The 26,439-nt window shown below is 46.0% G+C and overlaps 1 protein-coding gene across 1 annotated transcript in view; it reads right to left on the bottom strand.

The window, feature by feature from the left end:
• LOC135367229 (patched domain-containing protein 3-like) overlaps positions 1-26,188 on the bottom strand; it is a 38,020-nt gene extending 11,832 nt beyond the window's left edge. The window contains exon 1 of the mRNA XM_064600390.1: positions 25,087-26,188. Coding sequence (XP_064456460.1) covers positions 25,087-26,083 — 997 coding nt within the window. The 5' untranslated portion in view covers positions 26,084-26,188. The remainder of the gene's footprint in view (positions 1-25,086) is intronic.
• Positions 26,189-26,439: the final 251 nt, after the last annotated feature.

Below are 26,439 nucleotides of genomic sequence, written 5' to 3'. Positions count from 1 at the left end.
GGATTCCGTGACAAACGCAGTTTCTCGGTCTCGTGGTCACGAGGAAAACAGTTGAAGAGACGACAGAAGTCCGTGATAAATGGCGTTCCTTTCACTCCAAGGCCACTATGGGAGACGTAACGCTTCGCGGCAACAGAAAGTGTGTGCATGTATTCGTATTCAACAGTGCGATTTCCCGAAGCCAATTCATTTGTACTGAAGAGGCACTGTACCATGTCCCTCCCGAACCTTACTCCTGAAACGCTCACTTTCTGGTTTCGGAGGTTGCATATTTGTCAGCAATTTTCACAGCCTCCCTAATGGCGTCGAAAAAAAATTTGCCCTCCCGAAAAAATGTGCGCACCAGAAAGGCAAAGAGGAAGAAAGAAAAAAAAAGCAAGAAAGGCAGCAGATACAGGCGTCACACCCGTGGTGTTGTGACGTTGACAGTCGCAATGACATCAGATCATGACCTGTCAAGAATGCATTGCGTTGGCCTGGCATGCTACCAACAACTTTATTGGCACGCTATGGTCTCGGCAGTGGATCGAATATACGGTTTGGAACCTCCATGCGTTGAGGGTTACTTAGGTATATCGTCAACAAGGGGTCACGATGTGAGACATGCAGAAGACGTAGTCAAGTTTACTCAAAATGCCAACAGATGTCGCGCCGAATTACGAACCGAGAACCAAAACAATATGATTTTTACGCTCCCGAACTCATGGAAGGTACTGAACTTGAAAAAGCCAAACGGCTGTATTCTAGTGATGATGATAGCAGAGTTTCACCGCCTGCTACATCCTGCTACACAGCCACAAAATATTCCGTAGCAGACGACAGGAAAACACGCTGGCGGTGTCGTCTGCTAAGTGTCGTCTGCTAAATGCGCATTTCGCCACGCCCGATATTCTGCACCGTGTGAATGCTCACATAACACGGAACGGAACTTCGTCTCTGTAAGCAGTGTTTTGGCTTTCTCTTCCACTAGAATATTCCGTGAGGATGTCGCTCTTGTGAATACACGGAATGTGGCTCTTGCAGCTCAGTTGCGTCACCGCTTGAGAAAAAGCCGAAAATCCAAACTTGACATGAAAGAGCCCCACTGGATAACACATTCAAAGAAAACGTCATCTAGGATTATAACTTACGGTCTCCCGATTAATCGATGAAGGTGGGAGCGGACTCTCTATGTCACGCTATTGCGCTACATGTCACTTTAATAACTTATTTAATTCCAAAGTGTGATGTGATGTGATGGCGGAAGAAAAAAAATGGGGACGTCATTCCGAACTATTACAAGCACGACCAGCTCCCGAGACTGTGAGGTGGTGGGTTCGAATCCCACGATCGGCAGTGCCGCGTCACGTTTTTTCCCGGGTTTTTCCCGCACACTTTCCAGACGAACGTCGGCACAGTTCCCCCTGAAGTCGGCCCAGGACGCATACTAACCCCCCTGTCCCCGACTCCTTCCTGCTGTCCTCTCTCCATCTGTCCATGTCTGTACGCCGCTCATAGCCACAGTTGATTCGCGGCGCTAACATTAAATAAGTAAAAAAAATACAATCACGTGCTCAGTGACTGCATGGCTGTCATATGATTGACCTTAAGTGTATAGCGTACGCTACGCGGGGGACCTGCCATAAGAAAGCATTGCTTTCTGCTTACTACTACCTGCTTATGCTTACTACATCCTGCTTACTACTACCTGCTTACTACTCCCTGTATGAGTCAGTGTCCTCTTACTACTGCCCGCTTTCTACTAAATGACGACAACACCTCTGTGGTGTCTTCCGACGTCAGCCATCTATTGGAGACGTAGAACCCAAGATCAAGGTCTACTGCGTGTTCCCACACACAAGTTTCAAATGGCCCTGGGAATAATTTTTGAAATCCCTAATAGTGCGATACATACACCTGCGGGGTGCAATTCATCTCAGGTTGGTATATCTGCGCCGTGTGAGCGTGTCTGCGTAACCTTGCCCCTATTTGCGCTCCGTTCGACACACGGGGAACATTTCATTTAAAGAGATTATTAACGCGGTTATAAGTCGCAATTACGGACTTTTTTAGCGTCAGCGCACGACGGTTGCACGTGTGTGATCTGGATCGGATGTGTGTACGGTGTGGATCGGATACAACATGATCTGTATCAAATATGAACGATCCAACAGGATCTGACGTGCACACATTAAAATGCCGAAATTAACAGCATAGCGGTAACTTAAGAACCCGAGACTGGGGACAAAAAACGACAATCTTGTCTGTGTTTTTTTTTTTGTCCTCCAGTCTCGGATTTTTAAGTTATGAGTAACAACAACATCACACTCCCACAGTACACGTCTTTGGGTACCATAGCCTATTCTTCATTTCCGGCTGGCACCATCGTCGTCCAGCACCTGTTGGTGGCATGCGTCAATGCCATGCGTTTTACCACCACTTACGCGAAATGAACTGCTTCGTAAACAATCACTTCGCAGCATGACTCAAAATAATTTTCCACGTCTTCTTCTGCGCTGACGCATAAAGCCTTTACCGCGGAGAAAGTTATACTTTTCCGTTACACTCCCGACGCATTGTGGGCTTGTCAGTATATAATCAGCCATAGTTTCACTTCAGCCTTCCTAAGTCATTACAGCTCGCACAAAAAAAAAATAATGTGACTCACTGTCAAACGGCTTGGGTTGCCATGACGACTGAGCTTCTGAAGCAATCCAAATAAGGGATGAACACATTCAGGAAACAACGTGAGCCGCAGTAGCCTTCGAGGTAATATACATACACATACATATACTATGCTTCTAGTGTAAAATACTCCAGTAGAACGCATTGTTTCACGAAAAATAGCACCATGCTGTGAGCCTTGGACGACCTCGAATGCAACCGACGGTGTCAGAACAATGGTTACCTGCAACCTCTCGCAACCAGAACTTTCGAAAATGAGAAGTGCAATTTTCGGGTTGTTCCTGCAACAGCTAGCGTTTTTAACTTCTGCGACGTTTCTTGGGGTGGAAGTATTGCGCAAGCTCGGGTCATAATAATTGGGAGTAGATAATAATGATCGTAATTTTGAGCGTTACAGAAACAACCTAAACGTTTTAGTACGAAAAGTTCTTGACACAGAAAGCCTCTTCCTGGCCGTTTCCTCGATAGCGAAATTTTTTAATAGAATCCACATCTTAGACATTTGCCGCATCCTGTGCGCGCTGCATCTCGAGTATCCTGTTTTCTTACACGCACGATGGCTTTCTTTATTATTATTATTATTAAACACGAAAGTTCCTGCAGGACAGCTTTGCACAGTGGAGCTTCATGGTGATGGCCTTCCATTTAGAACAATAGTCGGGAAAATGTCTACACACAGCAGCAGTGAATGCACGCACGCTAACACAGACACACAAAAGACAATTTCTGAAGTGACGAAGGAAGCAACTGCTTTGATTCACTGAGCCTTGAAACTGTGACGTACCTGTGACGTCATAAGTTCGTTGTGCCATCGTGCTGAGTACAAAACTGGAAAGGTGAGAATAGCTCCTCTGGTGGCGTTTTTTTGAAGCGCGCATTCGGTCGCAACGACTCAACGCAGCACACACTGAAGCAAGCGTGAGTGCAAACTATTCTAATAAACGACGATAATTCGGGGTACAAAGTTCGATATACACGAATATATTCGATAGATAGACGATCCACCGATCTCTGTATAGAACATCGCTCGCGGAAGACGACGTGCCCGCTCATTTTACACAACGCCACCAAAGTGAGGTTCGAACCTGCAACCTTTAGTGTTACCAGTTAGCGTACACGTTAGGCGTTACCCATTGACCCGCGTAAGAAGCGGCAGGCTAACTGTAGCCGGAGAACACTAACTGAACCGATGTTAAAATGTTAACAAAACAGCCGCCGTGCAATGAACATAGGAAATAGTATAAAAAAAAAACAAGAAAAAAAGAAAGCCTGTCGAAAGAGCGTCACTGAGTATATGTCTGCTAGTCAGCCTTGGAAACCCTTTCAAGTTTTTTCTTTCACTCAATTAAACATATTCCCCATCCCCTTTCGAGTTACGCACAATATTACCCTTTATTAACGTCTAAATATACAAGTCCAACTAAAACAAGGTACTGCGATAAGGAAACCTTGGAAGTGGGCATCAGTTCCGTTACGCAATGTCATTCCCCCTATGCTAGTACCGGTTCCAAAAGTTCTGTACTTGCCCGACACTGGCGTGAACGTCATTGGCGACCTTGATCTCTTTGCAGTTTTCCGCACCATCACACCTTCTGCTGTTTGAGACCATGTCTTACCACATGACGTATACCACTGGATTAGCCTTTCGTGTTTTCTAAATGTCGGTTATTATATAGCAAGCTGCGTAAAGCGAGCATTGTTTTAAAAGGACGTGCTGGAGTATAAATGTAAACGACAGACCATGTTATGCGCTTTACTACACGATTATAGACTCTTTCTTCACTTCCTTTCGTAACGGTACAAGCCCTTTTGGGTTACGAATAAAACGGGACCCCTCGTTGAAGAACGTTCAACAAGCCAGTAGCCAGAACAGTCAAAAGAGCTGAAACACGCACTAGTGCATTTTCGGATCGCGTGTTGTTCATTATGCAGCGTAAATATTATCAATTTATTAATATAATAATCGGTTGCGCGACACCCCTGTGCTTTATCGAATATAAACGAAGGACGAGTACACTAAGTTCGAGGTCAGAACTTGGATTGGACTGTGCCTAGCACGAAGCCATCATGCATTTTGCAAAGCAGACGACAAGATGGTGTGTTGTCTTCTGCGCAGCCACGAAGCTTGTCGTCGTGCCCAATGACAAAACCATCCGTCTAGAACAGTGCAGGATGTGCCGCATCACCGCTTGTGCGTGACCCCAGAAGAAAGTGCCTCAATCACTCAACCAGACTCGCTGTAAACAATATTACCATCGGCAGGAGAATATTGGAACGTACCGCATGAAATTTTCACAAAGCTGCTGGTAGATGTGTAGCAGAGTGGCACGAAATGTTCTCCTGGACCGTGATATCTGAATATATGACTGCATAATTTGCAGCACATGTACACATGTACTCTGTGCATGTCGAGATTATTCAGGAAGGTCTTGAGACTTGTGTGAAACGGTGCCTGTACTGGTCCCAGTTACAGCAGCAATGCAGGAGCCTGCCTCGTCTTGTCTACGAGTTTCGTCGCCAGGGGCGACTAGCGCACTGCTGGCGCTAGTGTGGTGAAATGGAATAACGAGTCGCCTCACAGTGTGGACCGAAGTCCTGTGGTGTCCAAAGCCTTGCTTACGAGAGCTAAATAAAGAATTCTAATTAGTTGATGGAAAGCGAACAATGAAAATTGGGGGTACACCAGCTCCCGTGGCATAGTGGTTTGGATTATCCATACGCTGAGACTGGGAGGTGACTGGTTCGAATCCCCACACCGACTGTGCTGCCTGAGGTTCTCCCGGAGTTTTCCGGCAGTCTTTCCAGACGTGTGTCGGCACACTTGCCCCTGAAGTCGGCCCCAGACGCACACTATCCCCTCTCCCGCCCACCTTCTTGCTTTACTCTCTCCACCTATCCACATCTATACGCCGCTCATATAGCCACAGTTGCTTCGTGACGCCAACCCGAAAAAAAAAAAAAAAGGGGTTATCGAACCTCGGTATCAAAGACGTTTCTGTTATACCATGGTAGCTACCTTCCCCTAAATGCGCTCGCCCTCTCCGCATCGTGGCCAATATTCCCAGCCACATCAACATTTACGCTGACGAACGCAGTTGAAGCACGCTGCAACTTTTTTTAAGTTGGTGGGTAGGAACGCTCAATAAGTAAACATCGATATCTATAGAGCCCACAGTCAGACTACGTGAACAAGGTCTGCCGAAAAAGGGGCACCGTACAACCTCAAAAGGTTTCCACCGATTGAGCGCAACGCCTCAATGAACACAAACTGCCCGCAAAAACGAACTCGAGCTATTTACGAATCAGGAAGGTGACGTCATCGCTGGGCAACGCGAGAAAAAGAAATCATTTTCGGTCACTCAGGGCAGCATGTCTGAAGAGTCAGCCCCTGGAAGCTCATCAACACAAACACGCGTCTCGACTTCCGCCTATCAAAAAACAACTCTGCAACCACAACCTTCCAGACGTTCAATCTACAACAGACTGGTGGACATCCCATCACTACATATCTGTCCAGCTGCCATAAGGGATCGATGCATATAAGGGCGACTTCTCCGCGGGTCTCCCTTTGCGGCCCCCCCTTCGAGGGAAACGGCAGCCGAGGAAGCACCACGCCGGCTGCCGCCGCACAGAGCGAAAGTAGGTTCTTCCTATGTCGACGGCGAAACGCGGAAACATTTCCTTCGCGACAGGTTTGCCTTCAGGCGGAAGCCCTAAAATAGGCACTGCTCTATTTCCAGGTAGCATATCCAACGTATTCTGTAAGACGCCGGTCATAGCTGCACATTGTGTGCGATGTCCCTCTGCAAGAGTTTCGTGACGCAGCGATGTGCGTGGCTGGTTTGGATATTCGTGGCTGTTGCCGTGTATTCACACGAGCGACATCATCACGGAATATTCTAGTAGAAGAAAAAGCGAAAACACTGCTCACAGAGCCGAAGTTCCGACCCGTGTTATGTTGAGCATTCACACGGTGCGGAATATCGGGATTGGCGAACTGCGCATTTAGCAGACGACACCGTCAGCGTGTTTTCCTGTCGTCTGCTACGGAATATCTTGTGACTGTGTAGCAGGATATTCCCCACGGTTAGCAGTGTACGTGAAGACACGACGTTGAGCGGTCACGTGACAGCAGAAAGCGATGACGTTTTTCTCATCTTCCGCTTCTAGGGGAATGTCGCTCGGTGTGAATACACGGTTAAGAAACTGTTCCGTCAATACTAATCGAAACGAGCCGGTACATCAGTTGATAGCGAGTCTTCTTAGGTGTCCCAAGCATGCGGGATCGAACCCGTCCGGGAGAAAGAATACTTGCAATGATGCAAGACCGCAGAGCTCAGCGTGGTTATCTCACAGCGTAAAAATGTGAATTGTAATTGACATGAGCCCGTGTGGGACACAGCATAAGTGACACTATACCAGGATATACCTGCGACTACAGTCACTATGTAAGCTTATATAGTGACTGTACCTGCGACTTAGACATGTACACTTTCGCTGCAGATCTACAACCATAATTTTCTTGATTCGTAGTTAGTGCCGCGCACTGTTGCTATAAGCGCCGTGCAGACGTGGACAGATGGAGAGAGGACAGCAGGATGGAGTAGGGGAGGGGGGTTAGTATGTGTCCCGGGTCGGCTCCAGGGGTAACTGCGACGCGACTTCGTCATGAAGGTCTGCCGGAAAATTTAGTCACAAAATGCAATTCCAAGTTTCACAGTTTATGCGGGATTGGCACATTCTCACTGTCTACAGTCTAAGAAAAGCAAAGAAGTTGGTGCTTTTGCGGCAACAGCCTCTCTGTTACAAATGCAACAGAAGAACTATCATCATCATCACCATCCTTAGAACGTGATGTACCAAAGCACGAGACATTGTGGAATGAACACTGATAAACTGTATCTTCTCGAGTAATCTCTAAAGCGCCGACATTTATGTGAAGGTTGGGGATTATTTGCTGTGCTATGGAGTAAATCTTCGTCTCAGGGGACTAAAATGGGGAGTAACCGCTCCCAATTTATTAATTTTTTTCCTTACAGTGCGAGGAAGCTGAAGGAATTTTTCCATAACGCATAAAGCCTCACATATTCGTGATCTCTGTGCCTTCTCTACGTTTGACGATTATGCGAGATGATATCGCACTTGCTTTTATGTAGAACTCCCTTCTGCTACGAAGAGAGCATGCGTACGACGTTGAACACTGGCATAGGAGGCAAGCAAGATAGTGTAAGTGACTTGTACGGCACGTATTCCTTCAGTATATGAGGGCCAACAGTAAACGCACACACACGAAGGGACGTCCTTGTCGCTCGGGCCGACTATATATGCGACACAATAATTCACCATTCCTAATTAGGACACGTCAAGCGTGACAAAATGAAACCCGCGAAGCGAAGCACGTCCTTCTCTTAGCGTTTTTATTTGCGCAGTGCTTTGCTCTTGCCGTTCATACCGCCCTAAAGACAAACGATGAGGGAAAGGGGGAAAGGAAGCGTCCTCGATGAGTGACACTTACTCGAAAAATATTGCATAAAGCGTCGAATAAAAGCGAAATAAACGGGCATTGCCGTATTGGGTAGAGTTATGGTGTTCATGGCGTTTTTTCGGACACTTTGCTGATAGTTGTAAACGGCGCCAGGTGACTTGAAGGTACCGTAAAGCAGCATGTTATGTTGCAGGCGTAGTTTAACAACTGGGGTTGCCTGTAAACTCAGCACAAGAGAGCAGCCATGTTGCCTGACGTCACCCGGTCGCCATTACAGCAGTCTGGGGGCGTCATGGTCGCGCCCTGTGATATGCGCCGCAACCAATACGGCAGTTTCCCCGAGAGCAGCCATCTTGCCTGACGTCACCCAGTTGCCATTACAGCAGTCCGGGGTCGTCATGGCCGCGTCCAGTGATATGCGCCGAAACCAACGTATACATGTGACAAGGAACGCATATTTTTAATTTGCTAGCGATTAGAGCGGTAAGACGGCTCGAGGCGACGTCTGGTGGGAAGTAATCTCCAATTTGTCAAGCAACAGTGATCTATGTGTCCGACTGGCTTGCTGCCGTCATGGCTACTACGTAGTCGACGCGTAGCCAAGTTCTTTTGTTTTAGACACAATGTTAGGAGCATGCAATGTAGTTTTGCCGCCATATTTGGCGAACAATGCTCAGATGGTGGCGACTTCGACACAGTGTTGCCCGTAATTTTAAATTTGAATTTTCTAAAAAAAAAAAAAAAACTATGAGCGCAATTGTGACGAAAATTGTGGCGTAAGAGTGCTGAGGGCTCAGGTTATGGAATAGATAAAGTTTCTGACACTGGCAGCTCTAGTACTTTACAGTACATAATAATAGCTTATATTCGCAGCTCATATTTCCAGTTGCGGTTAAAAATTCACCGTGCTTGCTCACATAAAAGGGATGCGCTAATTACGCGAGGAAAAAGCATCTACACTTATGTGCCAAAGCTGCGGGTGCCTTAATTCTTCGAATAAATGCTGTATACAGTACATATACGCTTATGTGCGTAGAGATGTCACCTTTTTCAATACGTTTTATGGACGAGCGTTACGCCCTTTGAGCATGCGCTACTGCGTAAGGTATTCAAAGGGAATCTCTGCATGAGTAGCGGCATAATATATATATATAATATATGTACGTAGCCGAGCAACAAACCGCGGCGGTGAAATATGTGTGTCAAATTGGTCGAGAGCTGATTTTCGCGTGTGAGTCGCCCCCGTATGCGCAATACACGGGACGGCATTTCGCTTTGGCGCTCGATAAATTGTAAAATAGCGTGACCATGCCGCGAATTCGATTGCAGTAACGCGTGTCTTCATCATGTATACGAGAGAGGGAAAAAAAAACTAAAACCTTTTACTCGAAAGTTGCTTTAGAATTAGAAATGAGGCTGTACACTTAGGTGTCGATATATACGCGTGGTTCGGAAATGTTTTTGCGTACGACAGGAATTACTAAATAGACGCGTCACGCAAAACATCTTTCTCCCTATCTACCGTTGCAGATGATGAAAGGGGAGATATGCCCGCAGTATAGCCGATCTGAAGTTGAGTACGGGTGCTTACTGATCAAAGAACGAATAGAAAAAAAAAAAAAATCCTGCAAATACAAGTACTATGGGATATGATTACAGTAATAGGACACACATACACACACACATTGAGAGACGATGATGAGATGGGACTAGGGTTGCCACCAGGCCGGTATTATACCGGCACGGCCGGTTATTTGCTCGCTCTGCCGGTTGCCGGTAGGAAGGTGATACCGGCAGCCTTTTGCCGGTATTTGTGGCTCAACACCTTTCATAGGGGCTTTTACAAGGTTTTACTTTCAACATTCCACTACAGCTTGAATAAATTTGGAGCACAGACCCAACTCCGTAGTCACCAGTCGTTTTCTTAGTTATTCATTAGTATTATCATTGTTGTCTTGAGCGAGTACGCTGGTTCCTTCTTTCTCTCTCTCTGAATACTCACCCACTTTCCCTTTCCCGCGAACATTTTCTCCTTTCCGTATATTTCACCCCCTCTCCCTCAGCCGGTATTTTTCACTACGAAAGGTGGCAACCCTAGATGGGACACATCCCATCAACCACTTTCAATACATCGTTCTGCTTGGACAGGCCTAATACGTTGCACCCGGCTAAATCTTTTCTTATGCACAGATAAGAGCGAGGAGGGTTCATTTCCAAGGTTCTAGGAAGGTCACTAACTGCACCCGAGGGTACCAGTAAGGGGAATAAGTACGCGATATGCGTGGACTACCCCCTCGGGATTCCCCCGACGGGGTATTCACGTTTTTTTTTCTTTTTTTTTTAGTGTATTTCTTGTTTTCTGGAATGTCGAGTGCACCGACCATCAAGTGGAAAAGGGCGTCCGCGTTGATGGTGTTCAAAAGACTGGCCAGTTCCAGCTCTTTGATTGGTTGTTCCGTTTTTGGCGTTGGATCTATACCCTCTCTGCACAGTAGGATACATACTTCACGAAATACTTCTCTCGTATACATCTCGCGTGGATGTGTAATCCAGCGTGGCCCACGTGTTACCAGGGGTATAGGATACTTCCTGAAGACGCAAAACAAAACACACGAAGACAGCGCAGACGATGTCGCACATCGTCCGTTGTGTTTTAGCGTGTTTTGCGTCGCGTCTGGACCACCTGCACCTACCTACCAATACCTACCAACCTGCCCGGTCTCTACTACAGCATAGGATACACCGCCTGTTTCGATGGTGTCAGCCCCAAGGTCATGCTGAAGACTGGGATATGGTGGGTTAGTGTGTTACAACTGGCTGTACTGTCTCAGGTTTTCCGGCCGATTTTGAGATGGTACGCCCGTTTGCGATGCCCACGCACAATAAACTGAGTATAATAAACGGTTATGTTTACGAAAAATTTGTGTAGATATTGCATGTTTTTCTTCGGATACCGTAAGTCATATCCGTAGCCAAGATCACGCTCGGTCCCCAACGAACGGTGCCCATCATTGATCCCTGATTTGAAGCGTAAAAAAAGTAAACTAAAATAATCAGAAATCACGCATAGATAATCAGATATGTAGAAGTTAGATTGGACACAACGATGCGCATACTATATAGAAATAATAAATTAAGAAATAAGGAATGAAGCGGCGTAAACAAAATCAGTGATGCGTGAACCTGCTTAGAATGTCATGATACATCAACACACATGTTTTGCAAGTACGTCTGCCACCACGTTTAAGTTTCTAAAATATGTTGGCTGTTGTAGCGTTAAAGAACAAAACAAACAAACAAAGACATATTTATCATTACCGACCGATTCACATCGCCTGTTGATCTTGTTTAGAGCAAACCGGAAGTAATCGAGAGCTAGTGACATTTCCGGAGGAAACGCGCTCGGAATGCGTTATGCCGTTACTCCTACAAATGGGTCAGTGAGCGACATCAAAACCTAGACAAGATGGCAGCCAATGTCACGTGATACGACACAGGGCGTCCGCACGCGATGACTGTATATATGTGCTCGCTGTTGGTCGCGGGTTATATAATCAGAAGCACGAACAACAACAACAACAACAACAACAACAACAACAACTACTACATGAATGCCGATGGGATGGGGTGTTTCGCAGCAGCAATTGCGTCACCGGCACGATGAGAAGCTCGAGAAATGGATAGTAACTTACATAACATTACGGTCGGAACAGTCCTGGGGAACCGAGCACAGTTCTGAGACCAGGGTGTCACATCGAAGAGTGATTTGCGGGAACTTAAAGTTTCGAAAGAGTATAGAGGCCCTCTCCGGTTTGAAAGCTCACGCCACTTCAGAGCTCGACCGTACAGGGCAGACGATACTCAAAGAAGGACGTCCATTTCGTTTTTGGTTCACCGGGGTAACAGTCACAGTATACATGCTATGTGCTGATCTCACCGCTATTTAGTCTGCTTTGGCAGGATTCAAAGCCCTGTGGTGTTCGTAGTGTGTGTGTGTGTGTGATCGTATTCTATCGCCTTTGCGTACGTAAGAGATGTCGATGGTTGTACTGCGCACGCGCAAACCATAAAGTGAGCTTCGCGCCGTGCGCAGGACCACCGCGCTATCCCTTACGTATAGGCCTTTCTAGCCTATACTCTCGAACGGTGTTTCCGTACCCTCGGCAACAGGTGGGTTTCGTTCTGTTCTGGGCTGCCACGAACCGTGGTTGCTGCCGTGTTTGGAAGGGGCACGTGGGTTTACACTCTGCGGTTTTTGAGTATACGTGGAGTGCGGAGTGTAGTACGCGTTCAGGACTGTCCGCAACGCATAGCGTTCTCCGTGAAAAGCAGCGGGTAGCAGTCCAGCGAGGGCAAGATGGCGGATACCATGGTTTTAGAAAAAGTTCGTCTATACGCCAAGGTGAGAATGCATGATGCATTAAAACCCACTATTCTTTGGAGAAAGACGGGGAAGAAAAAGCATTAGGTCTTCTGTGTGTGTTTGTTTTCACGATGATGATGATGATGATGATGATGATCTGTGTGGTCGGAAACCGGCAATCAGCAGAACGCCAATGCGACATGCACACGGCCAATGCGGGAAAGTGCGTTCATATCAAGTTAAAGCGCGCCGGCTGCTCGCAAGGTCACCCTCAACGCACAACATCAGACTTAATCTGCATCGAGTAAACCAACCTGTTCTGAGGAAAACGTACGAGGATGTAAATAAAACAAACTACACTGCTACCAAGGCAATAACAAACAACGTTCAGCGTTGTTTGTGCTATCAAGGTGACAGTAAATGGCGACCAGTCTGGCTCGTGTTATCAAGAAAGGAGATCGTGATTCGAGATGCATTACCAGTGGGTTGGATACCAACAGTTCTTCAAATTGCGCTTAGGTTTAGCTGGACTTCGCGCTGATCACCTTGTAAACGTAGCATAAGATTCGTTTCATATAATGTACATGTCTACCCAAGATAATGTACGGGGTTTGTAAGGAAGATAAAATGAATAAGAGATGGGTCTGAGGCTAAACTAGAAGCTGCCAAGGGCGTATTGTGCGGTCAAGATCTGTTCAAAAATTGACACTGGATCCGGTTCATTGTAAACAAATCCAGCAAACAAAAAACAAAAAAAGAACAGAAAGCTACCCTCTTAACAATTCCAGTGGCACATGCCGCATGCTAAGTCTGGTGTGTGTGCTGGTTTGTGCAGTGTCGTAGAAGTAGAAAATTTTATTTCATGCGTTTTTTGCAGTTCCGAAACACCACCTACATTTATGTTATTACGATTCTAGTAAATCTCAAATTATTATTTTTTTTTTGAGCAGCGGAACAAGGCACTGGCAGAGAAGGGCATTATGAAATAGCAGTTTTTTTTTCCCTTTCGTTTTTCGTGATTTACTTAAATTAAATCTGGAAGCAGAAAACCGTCGACATTAGAAGCGTCTGCTGTTCTTGTTGTTTATTCTACGAAGCGGCAGAAACATCGTATACGTTCTCTTAACCCCGTATAATCGTAACAACGTAACCCCGTTTTTATGTGTGAAGCGTATACATTATGGCCGTGACAAGTGCTGTCATCCCTCGTGTTGGTTATGCAAGCATGCGGTATCTGAAATGGTGAGACCTTCGCATAACTAAAGAAGAAACTTGTTATTTACAGTTGGACCTCGTTCGACAAATGCGCTGTTATAGGAGCCTTGGATATTCATATAATTTGTAAGATTAGAGATGCTTATCGTTGAAAGGCGATCAGATAACACGCAAGAACGTCTACCTGAAGGCCCTTCCGAACGCCTTGACGGCGAGCGGATACGAACTACGTCGCGACACGACATGTCGTGGGAGCAGAAAATCTGCTGGGCGTAGAATTTGCTATTCGTACAAATAGTAACTGGTTTGAGATAATAAATCTCACTATCGTTCGAAAACTTGATTTTCTTACCGCTATGAAGTCGCTATAAAGCGATCAAAGTTGAGCTTATGTGGAATGTTGAACATAAATGCGTATAAAACTAAAAAAAAAAGAAGAAAGAAAGTGATAGTTCTTACTTTACAGGAACATTGAACTTGATTTCAAATGAATATAAAAGACGAGATGACGCGACACGGAAGTTAAAAAAAAAGTGAGCCTCCGTGTCGTGTCGTATTTGATTGACTGATCAATCAAAAATGTCCCTCTCAACATGAAGGTTCCTGTATTGAACATGAATAGTCAGTTTATGTTTACTGTTGTGTATGAATGGTGAGCTTATGTGGATTGTTCTGTATGAATGGTGAGCTTATGTGGATTGTTCTGTATGAATGGTGAGTTTATGTTGCCTGTTGTGTATGAATGCTCAATTTATATTGAATGTTGCGGGTGTATGTTGCGTTTGTGTTGATTACGACTGAATATGACAGCTAACTTCATAATGATTGTCGCAAATAAACGCTCATACTATGTTAAATTGTTCGGAAAACGCGAAATATTTGTCAAGCCCTGTAGACTCACGTGTCATAGTACACTGCTAATATTAATTTTAAACATTGCTCACACACACACACACACTCACACACATATATATATATATATATATATATATATATCTTGAAAAGTTGGAGTTGGATCGGACGGCTACGTAATTATAGTTGAAATAAATGGGAGACAGAAGACGAAAGTAGGGGAAGTAACAAAAAAAGGGGTTTATTAAAACTTAAAAATCATAAAAGTTAGGGAGGATGTCTACGTTACGGCGGAAGCTCCGCCTTCCGTATATATATCCGCCAGTATATATATATATATATATATATACTGGCACGTTTCATGACGTACAATTGCATAATCTGCTACTTAGTCCATAATGAACTACTGTTATGCTAAGCATTTTAGATTGCTGCCCGCAGATTATCAGCTGCCTAACATAACCTGTTCCCTTCTACAGTCTGTCCGATTCCCTTGTGATTGACGGGAGATTGGAGTACGTGAGAGCCCGTGCTCCACTGCATGTCCCAACCCCCTCGTGTCCTTTCAGAACTTCTTTCCTTTTAGAGAGAGAAGAGAGAGAGACAGACAGACACACGGATTTTGTCTCACGAGCAAGTGTAACTGCTGCTGCTAAGTTACTTCCACCAACAGTAAGCGTTCTAGTTATCTGCATCAGCGTATTTCTCATGATGACGTGCAGCAATTGCTATACAGCGGCCATGGAATTATTGGACATCTTGGGACTTGCATTTGCTTTGTTTTCCCATAATTTATCTTTTATTTACGTGTTCTGGAGTAGCCTTCATCTCCATATTTTTCCAATCAATCAATCAGTCAATCAATCAATCGTGAGATCCATTCGTTATGAAACGAACACACACACATACACAAACTGCCACCTCTGAACTTGAGTCTCAACAGCCTTTCAAACCGGCAGTCTTGGGTAACTTGTAAAACTTGGTAGCTGTAAGTAGTTACCTTCTGCAGTAACTAGATACTTTTCTACAAAAGTAACTTGTCAGGACGGGCTTCGACTAACTCCCATTGCCTTACAGCGGACCGCAGGAACTCCTCGGTTTATATATTTATTTGTGAATACTGCCGGCAGTCAGGTGACAGCCAAGGCAGGTAAAAACAAGATATGAAAAAAAAAAAAGAGCTTAACAATAAACCAATAGCTTCATAGCACCGTATATGTAACTATGCTTGGACAGCACAAATGCTAAACTAGATATTTTTTTGAACGACGTAAACAACAAGAATTGGTCGAGGCAGGCCACAAATATGTACATTTATTGGGCTGCCTAACATGTAACTGTGTAAAGTAACAAAGGCGCTGTAACCAGCGGTTACATTTCAAAAAGTGTACCTGTAACCGTAACTGAGTTACAGTTGTTTAATTGTATCTGTATCTACGTTACTTTTTTTAGTAACTTAACCAGACACGACCCGTCAATGTTTCCCCGAAGTCCGTGCGCGTCAAAACAAGGAGATTTGCCTCTTAGCCGAGAAACCTTGAATACGGCTATTCATTTTGAACACGTCCATTCACAGCTCCGTCCGTCTCCGCTTGCAGACGAGACCAAAGCAAAGTCACGGAAGTGTCTTCTAAGTCAAGGCTCTTCATTCTCTCTTGGGTATAAGCAGCTTTGGAAACCTGGACTACGTGAGCACAGTGACCCGTACCGTACAATGGGAGGAGCGCTGTTCCGGTGTCCTGGCATTTGGGGTTTTTGTACTGCCACCTTTTTCCCCCGTCGTGAATTTTAGCCTCCCGTGTTCTCGGTTCACCACCTGTGCTATACGTCGTGTAAACTGTCGATATGTTTTATATTTGTTAATTTATATGTATCTGGAACGTGGGATATAGAACATGAGAGTAATCCAGAAGATGTGGGTTCGAGTCCTACAGCTGGCTAACCTATTCAGTGACTTTCATTCTTTCATCGTGTGATATAGAGTTTATTCACTGACGTCGTCCCTCCAGAGGGCACTAGCTTCGAAAAAGCCAAATCACCGTCATGATGAAGTTGTCCTTCAAAGTTTTGGTTCAGGTTCTCTTTTGCTGCCATTTGGTATACAGAGGTTTGTCGACGTTGAAAAAATGGGAAATACTTGAATATGGTACAGATAGTATTCACGCAGTACAATAACTTTAAAACACCAAACGGTCGGTGAATGCGACGTGCGTGAAGCTGGACGGTCAAAACCGCGTCGATGGGGTCTACATTATGGCGGCAAATCTGCTAGCGACAGTGGCGCTCTCCTGCGGATGACGTCGTGTGAATATTCACGTAATGTAAGTCCACAGATTTTGACTCTCCAAGACTTCACCGCACAGTTCTCCGGCCCAGTTCTCTTAGAAGTCGGCCCAGGACGCAAACTCCCCAGAGCGTTAGTTGTGACGTTGCCCACCTCTGTGAGGCCGTCGACGGCGAGCTCTCTCGTTAGCACCACCATATCGTGTGTTATCGGTAGATAAAGTTAAAGGTAGATACACGCTCCACTTCACCCTGCACAAGGCCACACATACGTTACGCACACGTGGGGAACTATAGCAAGGCTGAAGCTTAGAATGAAAGTATCAGCTGCCGAGTCGACAGAGCATCCCTTCGCTGCTGGAGGCTGCAAGATCACGCTAAAGACGAGGGTCGAGCACTGCCGCCGGACTGTGCTGCCAGGAGTTTTCCCTTGGGTTTCCGGGGGACATTTTGCGCACATATGGCAAGCGCAGCTACACCTGAAGTGGGCCAGGGCCTCATATTAACCCCCCTGTCTCGCACATCCTCCTGCTCTCACATCTCGATCTGTCACGTCTCCGCATCGATCATAGCCACAGTTGATCACGCGGTGCTGTCATGGAATAAAAAAAAAAAAAAAAGAAAATTACCAGGCCACTGAATTTAGATATGGTATATACAGCCAGAAGGGCCAGTATCAGATAGAATTGCGTGATTACGTCACCTAAACATAGTCGACGACAACCATTACAGAATGAGTGGCAATTTTCATTGCACCATCCCACCTTCCCCTTCCTTATAGTGAACGGTTGTGCTTCGCGTGAAAGCAAATACCCAGGAAGTGCGTGCAATCCAAGGATGATCTACCTGGCGTCGCGTTCCAAGTATATTCCATTATCCCCTAATCAACCATTGCCATCGGTCAGGTGATGTGGGGATTCGCAGGCTCCATAGCCGATGCCTTCTCGCCATCACAGAGTGAATGCCACGCTGTGCTGAGGCTGCAACGTTAAGGAGAACGCGAAGTTTCTCGTTGATGTACGGGATATTCACAACGCTTTGAGACCTATAGTCGTGGTCTAAATTTACTGTCGCCTACTCATTTTGCGGTATATCTAGTGCTTCTTGTGAACCGTATATACAGGCGAAGCGTCCTACAGCTTTACCGTCACCATTTTGCGTGTCAAAGCCCTCATGGGGATGCATGGCAAGGTAAATACCTTGCATGGCAATTTACCTTGTACGTACTTCATGCTTTCAAACCACATTGTTTTGCTTTTCTGTTCAAGCTCCATGCTATAGCACTGCGAACCAATTTTTGGTATTAATGGTATGCAGACATGGACGAATGGGAAGAGGACAGACAGTAGGAAAGGGTTTACGACGGATGGAAACAACAACATGGAAAACAACTACATATATGGAAACAACAACAGTACACGTGCATGAGGATGGAATAAAAAGACTTCCGGTGTTCCCAGAAAAGTCTCAACAGCACAGCCAGTGGTAACAGTCTGTATACCTCCACATCCCAGTCCTGAGTACGACCCCTTTGGAGCCAGCACCAACTAGTGGATGCTATGTCTTGCACTGGGACACGCTGCTTGCACAATCTTAAAGTGAGAGGAAGGGATGAGGGGCATCTTCCTCTGGTGCCCATGAACAAGTTAACGTCCGGGTATATGGTGTTACCCAGCACAGCAAACATTAGAAAGCATTAGCGAAACAGGTGACGGCAAGCTTCCAACAGATATGCGTGAAGAATGTCACAGTCATAACAGAGACATGTCATTTTACAGTGTGGCAGGGTACCGGTTGTTTAGACACGACGTCTTCCGCGGGGAGCGTTAAATACGGGGTGCCGTGTGGTGAGCTTTCATCGCACGTTAAAGAACCCTCAGGTGGGCAAAAGCAATCCACAGATCGATCGCTGTGGCGTCGCTCATAATCTCAGTTGTCTCGCGACATAAGGTCCCAATTAGTATTGACTTTTTATAGCACGAATGCCGATGCAAAGGGTGATTCACACTGCATGCTGCGTCTTTCAACGTCGTTTCAACGTCTTTCTGTCAACGGAACATCTTTCCGGATGGAACGAAGGTACACGTATATAAGACGCTGTACACAGCCGTAAACACAGTAATATGAACGAAGGTCAAGGTTGTCCTGGACAACGTCATTGATTGCTGGATAAAAATAATTTGCGCGCTAGTACGCACTGGTATAAGCATTATCGCCTGTGCAGCGGGCGTGGAACAGTTGCTGCATAGGCGCTGTAATTATTGAGGAAGCTTCGTCAAGGGTAGGGATGTACGTATGTGCATATCGTTGTATCAGCGTTCTAGGAGTTGTACTAGGCTACGGGGCGCACATGATGCCATTAGTCTGTATATGTTACTCACGGTGCATGAGCATTAAAATTAGAATTAAAATTAACTTCACGAAAAAAAAAAGTCTTAAACGGGAGCATGACTTTATTATAGAAATATTCTGACATAACTTTTCTGTCTGCAGGCCTGCATGATAAGGTGCTTGTTCCGTTTGTTCCGGCCAATTATGTCCGTGTGGCGCAGTCGATAGCATACCAGGCAGGACGTCAAGACATCCAGGATTCAGTAATGGTGTGCAATGTTGCGTAAATGTGCAACGCAAAGTTACAATGTTACCAATATGATTGTTTATTGTTATGACTCTACTGCACCACTGCAAGTCGTTATCGATAAGCAAGCAGTTTAATGCCCAGTCACGTTATCTTTCCATTCCGAAGACTGCACCGAGGCTGAATTTTCTTCGCCGATAATTAGGGTTCTGCGTTTTCGGTTTAACCGAAAACACTGAAAATAATTTTCCCTCATTCGGTTTAAATCGAAAAACACCGAATACAGAGGGACATTCGAGGACATGACAGAGATAAATTGCTGCACATGCCCAGCAAGTTGTTGATGGAGATCAGTAAACAACACAGAAATGCGACGGTCGTGAAAAATGTCCGTTTACTTCGTTAGCCGCAAAACGCCACCGCAGCGAACTATGCCATGCTGAATGAGCGTCGTGCGGACATTACATTGCGATTTTTATGCGCTGATAACTGTCGGGTAAACCATGTACAGGCCAGGAAAAACATCGAAAAACGCCGATTTCGTGAAAATCAATACACATAAAAAAAAACATACGCCGAATCAGCTCGAAAATAAAAACCGAAAATGCGGAACTCTACCGATAATTTTAGCTAAAACGGAAGTCACGGCGTTGTCCCGACAACCTGGGGCAGACTCTGCAAAGCGCGCCTTTTCTTGCACGCCGTTCGCTCCGCGATCCCTTCTGCGAAATTTCGCTCGTGCGAACAACCCGCTGCAGGGCACAGAGGACAATGGTGCGCGAAGCGAGAGGACCAGAAGTCCGCTTCGCTTTCAGCCGGTGTGTATATGGTTGGCGGTAGTGCATGTGCCATTTTTATGCCTGGTGACCCCGATAGAGAGATCACGACTTCCGAAGTTCCTGCACAGAGACGTTCTTGAAGGGGCGCACTTCCGCGACAGCCTTGGCCGTGCAACGGCGAGTAGACACTGCTGCCGGCACCTCTTTCAAACACGTACAGCGCACACAAGAAAACCAGTCTCGAGGGATTAACGCAATTTCGCCCTTTTTCTATTCCATCTCTATTTGCCTTTGTGCTGTTGGTGCTTTACAGAATGCCAAGTGGTAGGGTACTTTGAAGGACCGTCGGTTGCAAGACAATTTCTTCCATGGCTGTACATGGAGAGGAGCCGACGTACCGGGGGAAGGTGGAAGTCGCCTTAAGCAGTTGGTAACACTCCGCACCCAACTTATGGCAAAAAAATGCAAAAGATGGTTGCTTGCATCGATTGATTGATTGAAAAATAGAAAAAAATGTGGAGAACAAGCAATCCATGTTTTCCAGCAAAGGGCACAATAGCCGTACAGAAAATCGCCGAACCTCATTCGGCTACGACGTCGTGACACGGCAGACAACCAATGGGAATGGCCGAGGCGCTTTCTTCTCTGACGTCAGAGCTGCACGTGGTGCCTGTTCAATGGTTTGTATCCCCGGTAAGGACGACACCTAGAAAAATAATTATTCCTGGCTCAATACCCTGGTGTGTAATACAATGCGTGCATGATGCCATGAAGGAAGAATGAAGGAAGTCACTGAAAAGGCTAGCCAGCTGCGGGACTCGAACCCACCATCTTCTGGATTAGTCCTTTCTTCTGTGTTCCAGCCTGAGAACATCAATTTCCATCATGATGCAATGACCCAATCAATCAGGCCCAAGAATGCAGGAAAATTAGCGTATGCTCCTTGTCTGAAAGCTAGAAGTTTCTTCCTACAAAGAATGATGAGATGGATGTCATATGTAGTGCGACCTAAAAAAAAAGGAACTGCATTACATCGCCTCTAGGGAAGCTACGTCAGAGGCCAAAGAACCAACTGGTCACTGAACTATACTTCGAATAGAAAGAGTCCGAAAGACAAGCCAGAAAGTTCAAAGGCAAAGACATGCTCAACCTTGATGATGGCGGCATTGAAAACAAGCGTTGTAAACTGGTTTCTTGCACATCGATATCCCCTTCCACACCCATCATTGACGTCATACGACGTCATTGGAACGCTGCCAAAGAATTGGCCAAATTGCCATTTTAAGAGCTATAAAAAGAATAGGATGGTATTTCTATGCGACTGGTAAATGGTGTTGCGACCTTCATGGCCGTGCAGTTTGCCTAGTTAGGTTGCTCCGCGGCAGATGCAACAATCTAGTTCTTATCATAATTGATATGAGCACAGGCAGTCTTAATTAATGTGAACGGATAATAGCAAGATAAAGATGCCATCCTGTGACGCAACCATCCGGTGGAAGTCACGTGTTAGCCTTGGACACTCAAAGAACTGGTCCTGGTACAGGTTCCTGGACAGCGTATCTACATAAGTTCAAAACAAATGTACATCGTTTCCTGTCTTAAGATGGGCATCAAATGATCAAGACGTGACCACATGCAACGTATACAGCCCTGTCCGTGAAATTATATCAGCAAAGAAATCTGTTCAGCATCTGCGTCACCACAGCGTAGCGATGTCCAACAGCTAGAAACAGCGCGTCGCTGTATCTCGTTGCGAATACACGAGCCTGGATGATCTCGTGAGAAACCTACATGTCAATTGTAGTACTGGCAACACTGACGCCATCAATATGGCGTCACGAAACCGAAACAGGACTTGTTGTTTTCATTGGAATGGAACGGGTCTTTCCCTTTAGTGTCCACATACATGTGGTTTTATACCAACGTAGATCTCCCTCCTGTTTCAGAATTCACACGCTCTTAACGTGAGATACGATGTGATACTTCCTCGGACATTTGCGTTTGACTCCAGGTTTCATAAACAAAGCGACATGAAAAAATCATATCTCTGCACACACACACACACAAAAAAAAAAAACAGCAGTGATCCATCACAAGCATACAGATTGGAAATCTGATATTCAGCATAAGCGTACTCTGGTTACAGCCTTCATTGAGAGACTTGACAGTTACAAATAAATGCAGTTCCGCAAAAGTGTGATGTACGCTTTGCTACATTCATGGCGCATAGCCGAGAGTCATAGCTTACAGATACAAATCTGTACAACGGAGTGCAGCAAAACTATAGGACGAGACGAGCGTAAGCCTTGGGTGCAAGTCATCCACGATCGTGTGGCAGACCGTATACACGCAACTCGCTATCGGTAATTATGACTCAGAGATTGGACAAATCCTTGAAAACATCATGCTACCACAAGATGTAACCACATGATACGGCTGCTAAAGCAATCTGCTTTTGTCGATTTCAACAACATTGCGACCACTGAGCCAAAAGTGAGTCAGAGCGTCTGACGCATCAGTGAACGCTACGAAGGAAGAGAGCGAAAGTCTAGAGGCCTCTTTCCTTCCGACCAAACCTGTTTGCAAGAGGGTTACCAAACGCATGAAGAGGGAAGCACTCGCGGTGGCTTTCCCAGAAAGAAAATCTCATACCAGGTGTCAAGCAAAACAGCTGTGCATATATGGCATGACGTTGATTGGTCTTTGAAATAATGACGTTTACCATTTAGACATAACACATGAGTCCGACAAATCGCTAGTCAAATTGTGCGGGTCTTGGTGAACTTGCAGTATGAAGAGAAATAGAAAGCGATGTAACATTGTTAGTTAATGCGCGTGCATGTGACATTTCCTGCTTGTTTAGTTTCTTGTAGACATATATATATATATATATATATATATATATATATATATATATATATATATATATATATACGCGTGCGGCACCTTGTGAGGATAGAACCTGGCATATTTATGGCCCGCTTGTTTCCGCGCTAATGAACGCGAAATCATCATCTTATAGGAGGAATCTTTACACCAATCGGATGTTACGAGAAACAATGGACCCCGTACAGGGGTTAACCATTGGACAAGGATATATTTTGAATGACAAACGTGCGCCAGACAGAGTTTATGACATCGTTTCAATAAAAGCAATAGCGCAGATATGTTAGTTCGTGCACTGTGTAGCAGGAACAGCACTCTCGTAAGTGCAGTTCGAAAGTAACAAACATCCGTTGGAGGTCCAAGTAATGTCTGGTGGAGGTGCTGAAAGGGCTCACCGTTGTCGGCCTCACAAAGGTGGGCAACGTCACGACTGACGCCCTGGGCCGACTTCTACGGGGACTGTGCCGACATATGTCTGAAAGCGTCTGAGGAAAACACAGGAAAAACCCGAGACAGCACAGCCCTCACAGGATTCAAGCAATGTCTAATCCGTTTTGCAACAGGGCGGGCTCCAGTCGGGTGTCGCAGGGTATCAGGAGAGACTAATGTGCTCGCATAATCCCCGTTATATCAGGGCAGGTGTCTTGAGGGCACCACAGGCGAAACGTAGATCTACAGAAACAGCCCCACTTCTACGCAAGAGGGAGTCACGGTCAATCGTCATTGCACTGAAAAGCCGCAATAATCATCCATCCATTGCTTCAGCAGTGGCTACATAGGCCCCCCGCCCTTACATGTCCTTCTCACTGACATCATACTTCCCTCCAAAATCTCAGCCGTTGACCTGAAGGTTTGACCTCAAAGCCTATTCATTCGTATGGCTTTGTGCTAGAAGTCATGATAAAGGACATGGGAGAGCTGGGACTTATTCGAGGGAATTGACCGTTTGGAATGATCTCTGGCAAGGCGATGAAGAAGACAGCTTTGCAGTAACGTTATGAGATGTGAAATGGACAAACACGGTTTTGAATCAATCAATTCTTCAAATGCCGACAAATGCGCCTTCGTCGTTTCTTCTTTGTTGGTGGTTTTCTTTTTTTTTAAAGGCTAGGTGGCGCATGCTGCCGCCCGGGGTGGACGAGGATGGATGGATTGTTGGTGCACCCCTGGTGGGCCTCTTTGAAACGAGGGTCCAGCAAAAAACAGCGAACTGTGCGGACGTGCTAAAAATTTTCTTCGCCAGGCTTTGTTCCGGTTGCAGTGGTAGTGATGAAATCTCGATTGAACGACTGGTGGCACAGGAAAGGAAATTAGTAGTGTTTTGTTAAATACTGTCCGAATTTTACATTAATTAATTAAAGGGTAGCTCTCTTGTAATTTCTAGCAGGCTACGTGGTGTATGCTACCGACCGATACAAAGCGAAGGCCGTTTTCCATCCATCCAATAACAGAAACACACTCAACGCTTACTGCTGGAGATACTGCCGTCGCCACGAATGGAACAGGTGGCAAAGCCTTCGGGTATTACCTCTGATTTTGTTGCAGCGAAGGCGCAATCTAAATCAAGTGTATGTCTGCGAAATCCGAATCGCACAAAAGCGGAAGAGAGTGAAATGATTGAACCGGAACACACAGCATTAACGGCACGCAACTCATTATCACACCCTGGACTCTACGCCTTTGAACTATAGCATATGAAACACATGTTTTCCAAGGCGCGAACAATGATACGTGAACACGTGACACTCGTAAGTCCACGTGCAGATACCGTACGAACGTTCCAGAAACGGGAACGCCGTTCGTTTACTTGCTTGGCACCACGTTTACAAAACGATCGCTAGCTTGGTAATGAAAATATCCCGCTTTCCGCCTTGTCGTACAGGAAGCAACGTACGAAGAAGGAACCACGCACATCAGAAGGCGTACAGGAAAAAAAAGAAAAAAAAAAAAGAAAGAGGACGAAAGTAAGCACACAACTTACCCAGCATGAGAAACGGAGCGGCCATGTTTATGCCGATGAACTCTAAACCCATGTAGATTACCAGGCCAAAGCCAGCAATGACTGACACCCCAGCCGAGATGCAGCCCAGAATCCCAAGCCATGGTTTGCTGCGCACCGCGTCCGACATCACACACGTAGACACTGTAAACAGCAACATGATCACAACAGTAATGCTGAAGAAGGGAGTCACAGTCGTCGTGTTCTTCTCCAATTCTTCGGCTAACGATCGGGACGTGAACCAGGCCATTCGCAGGTGTTCCAGTTGGAGTGTCTCCATAAGATCCAGGAAGGCGTACTCCCATGCCTGCGATCGCAAGTTCGCCTTCCTGCTCGACGTGTCGAGGTAGTAGAACAAAGCCATAGCTTTGGCAGACTTGATGTATCCGTTACCATCGGGCACAATGCCACCCATAAGAGCACCAGTAAAGTACACCTTCTGCCTAGCCCTGTCAATCCGCAGCGGATACTCCAACTTAAAGCTGCCGTTCTCAATCTCATCGATGATGGGGTAAAAATCGAGCAGGTCATTCGGATAACACAGGGGCCCGTCTCGCGCACATATCTGCTCATACCTCCAAACATCGTCGTCCCATGTCACCGTCATGTTCTTGATGATGCTGTCCAACAACATGATCTCGTCCCAGATTTCGCGCCGAAGCAGATTACTCTCATCTTTCGTCACCACGATGAGCCTGCCAAACTTTTCGGGTTTCGTCTGCCTTCCTATGTCGAAGTTCCTCGACGTGTTCTGCGGGAAAAGCGCTTCGACGATCTTACGTTCGTCGTGAGATCGGCCGTTCACGGGGCTGAAGAGGTACTCCGGGTCGTCCACGTAGATCATCCGTTGAAGTCCCGTCGCTAAGCATGCTGCTACCAGTAGAGGCACGATGACAAAGTATCCCGGGTAACGAGCAATGTACTCGCCGATCACCTGGAAAAGCCAGGAGACGGCGCGGTCCACACAGTCCATCCGCATCTCTACTTTCCAGCCGGTTGGCAACGCGCGTCTGAACGGCCGTCCGCTTCTCGCTAGCGCTGAGGAGGCTCCGTCTCCCTCGCCTTCCAAGGCCCGTCCAATGACTTGCGACATAAGTTTCCGCCGCGTTGTTTGGAATCGTGTGTCGACCTTGAGTGACTCGAGTGGCCGCTGGCAGAACGAAGATTGCTGACAATGAAGGTGTTTCGGACCACGTCACACAGGGATGAGTTTGGGGAAGCAAAAGATCTTTGTGTTTGGAAAAGGAGCGTATACGAAGAGGGGAGTCAAGTCCTGTAGATCACATAAACAAAATACAGAAACCGACACTGAAGATTTTAGTTTAAGTTTAATTT

This window comes from Ornithodoros turicata, chromosome 8 (genome assembly GCF_037126465.1).
Source record: "Ornithodoros turicata isolate Travis chromosome 8, ASM3712646v1, whole genome shotgun sequence".
Lineage (NCBI taxonomy): Eukaryota > Metazoa > Arthropoda > Arachnida > Ixodida > Argasidae > Ornithodoros > Ornithodoros turicata.
This window is presented reverse-complemented; position numbering and strand designations above follow the sequence as displayed.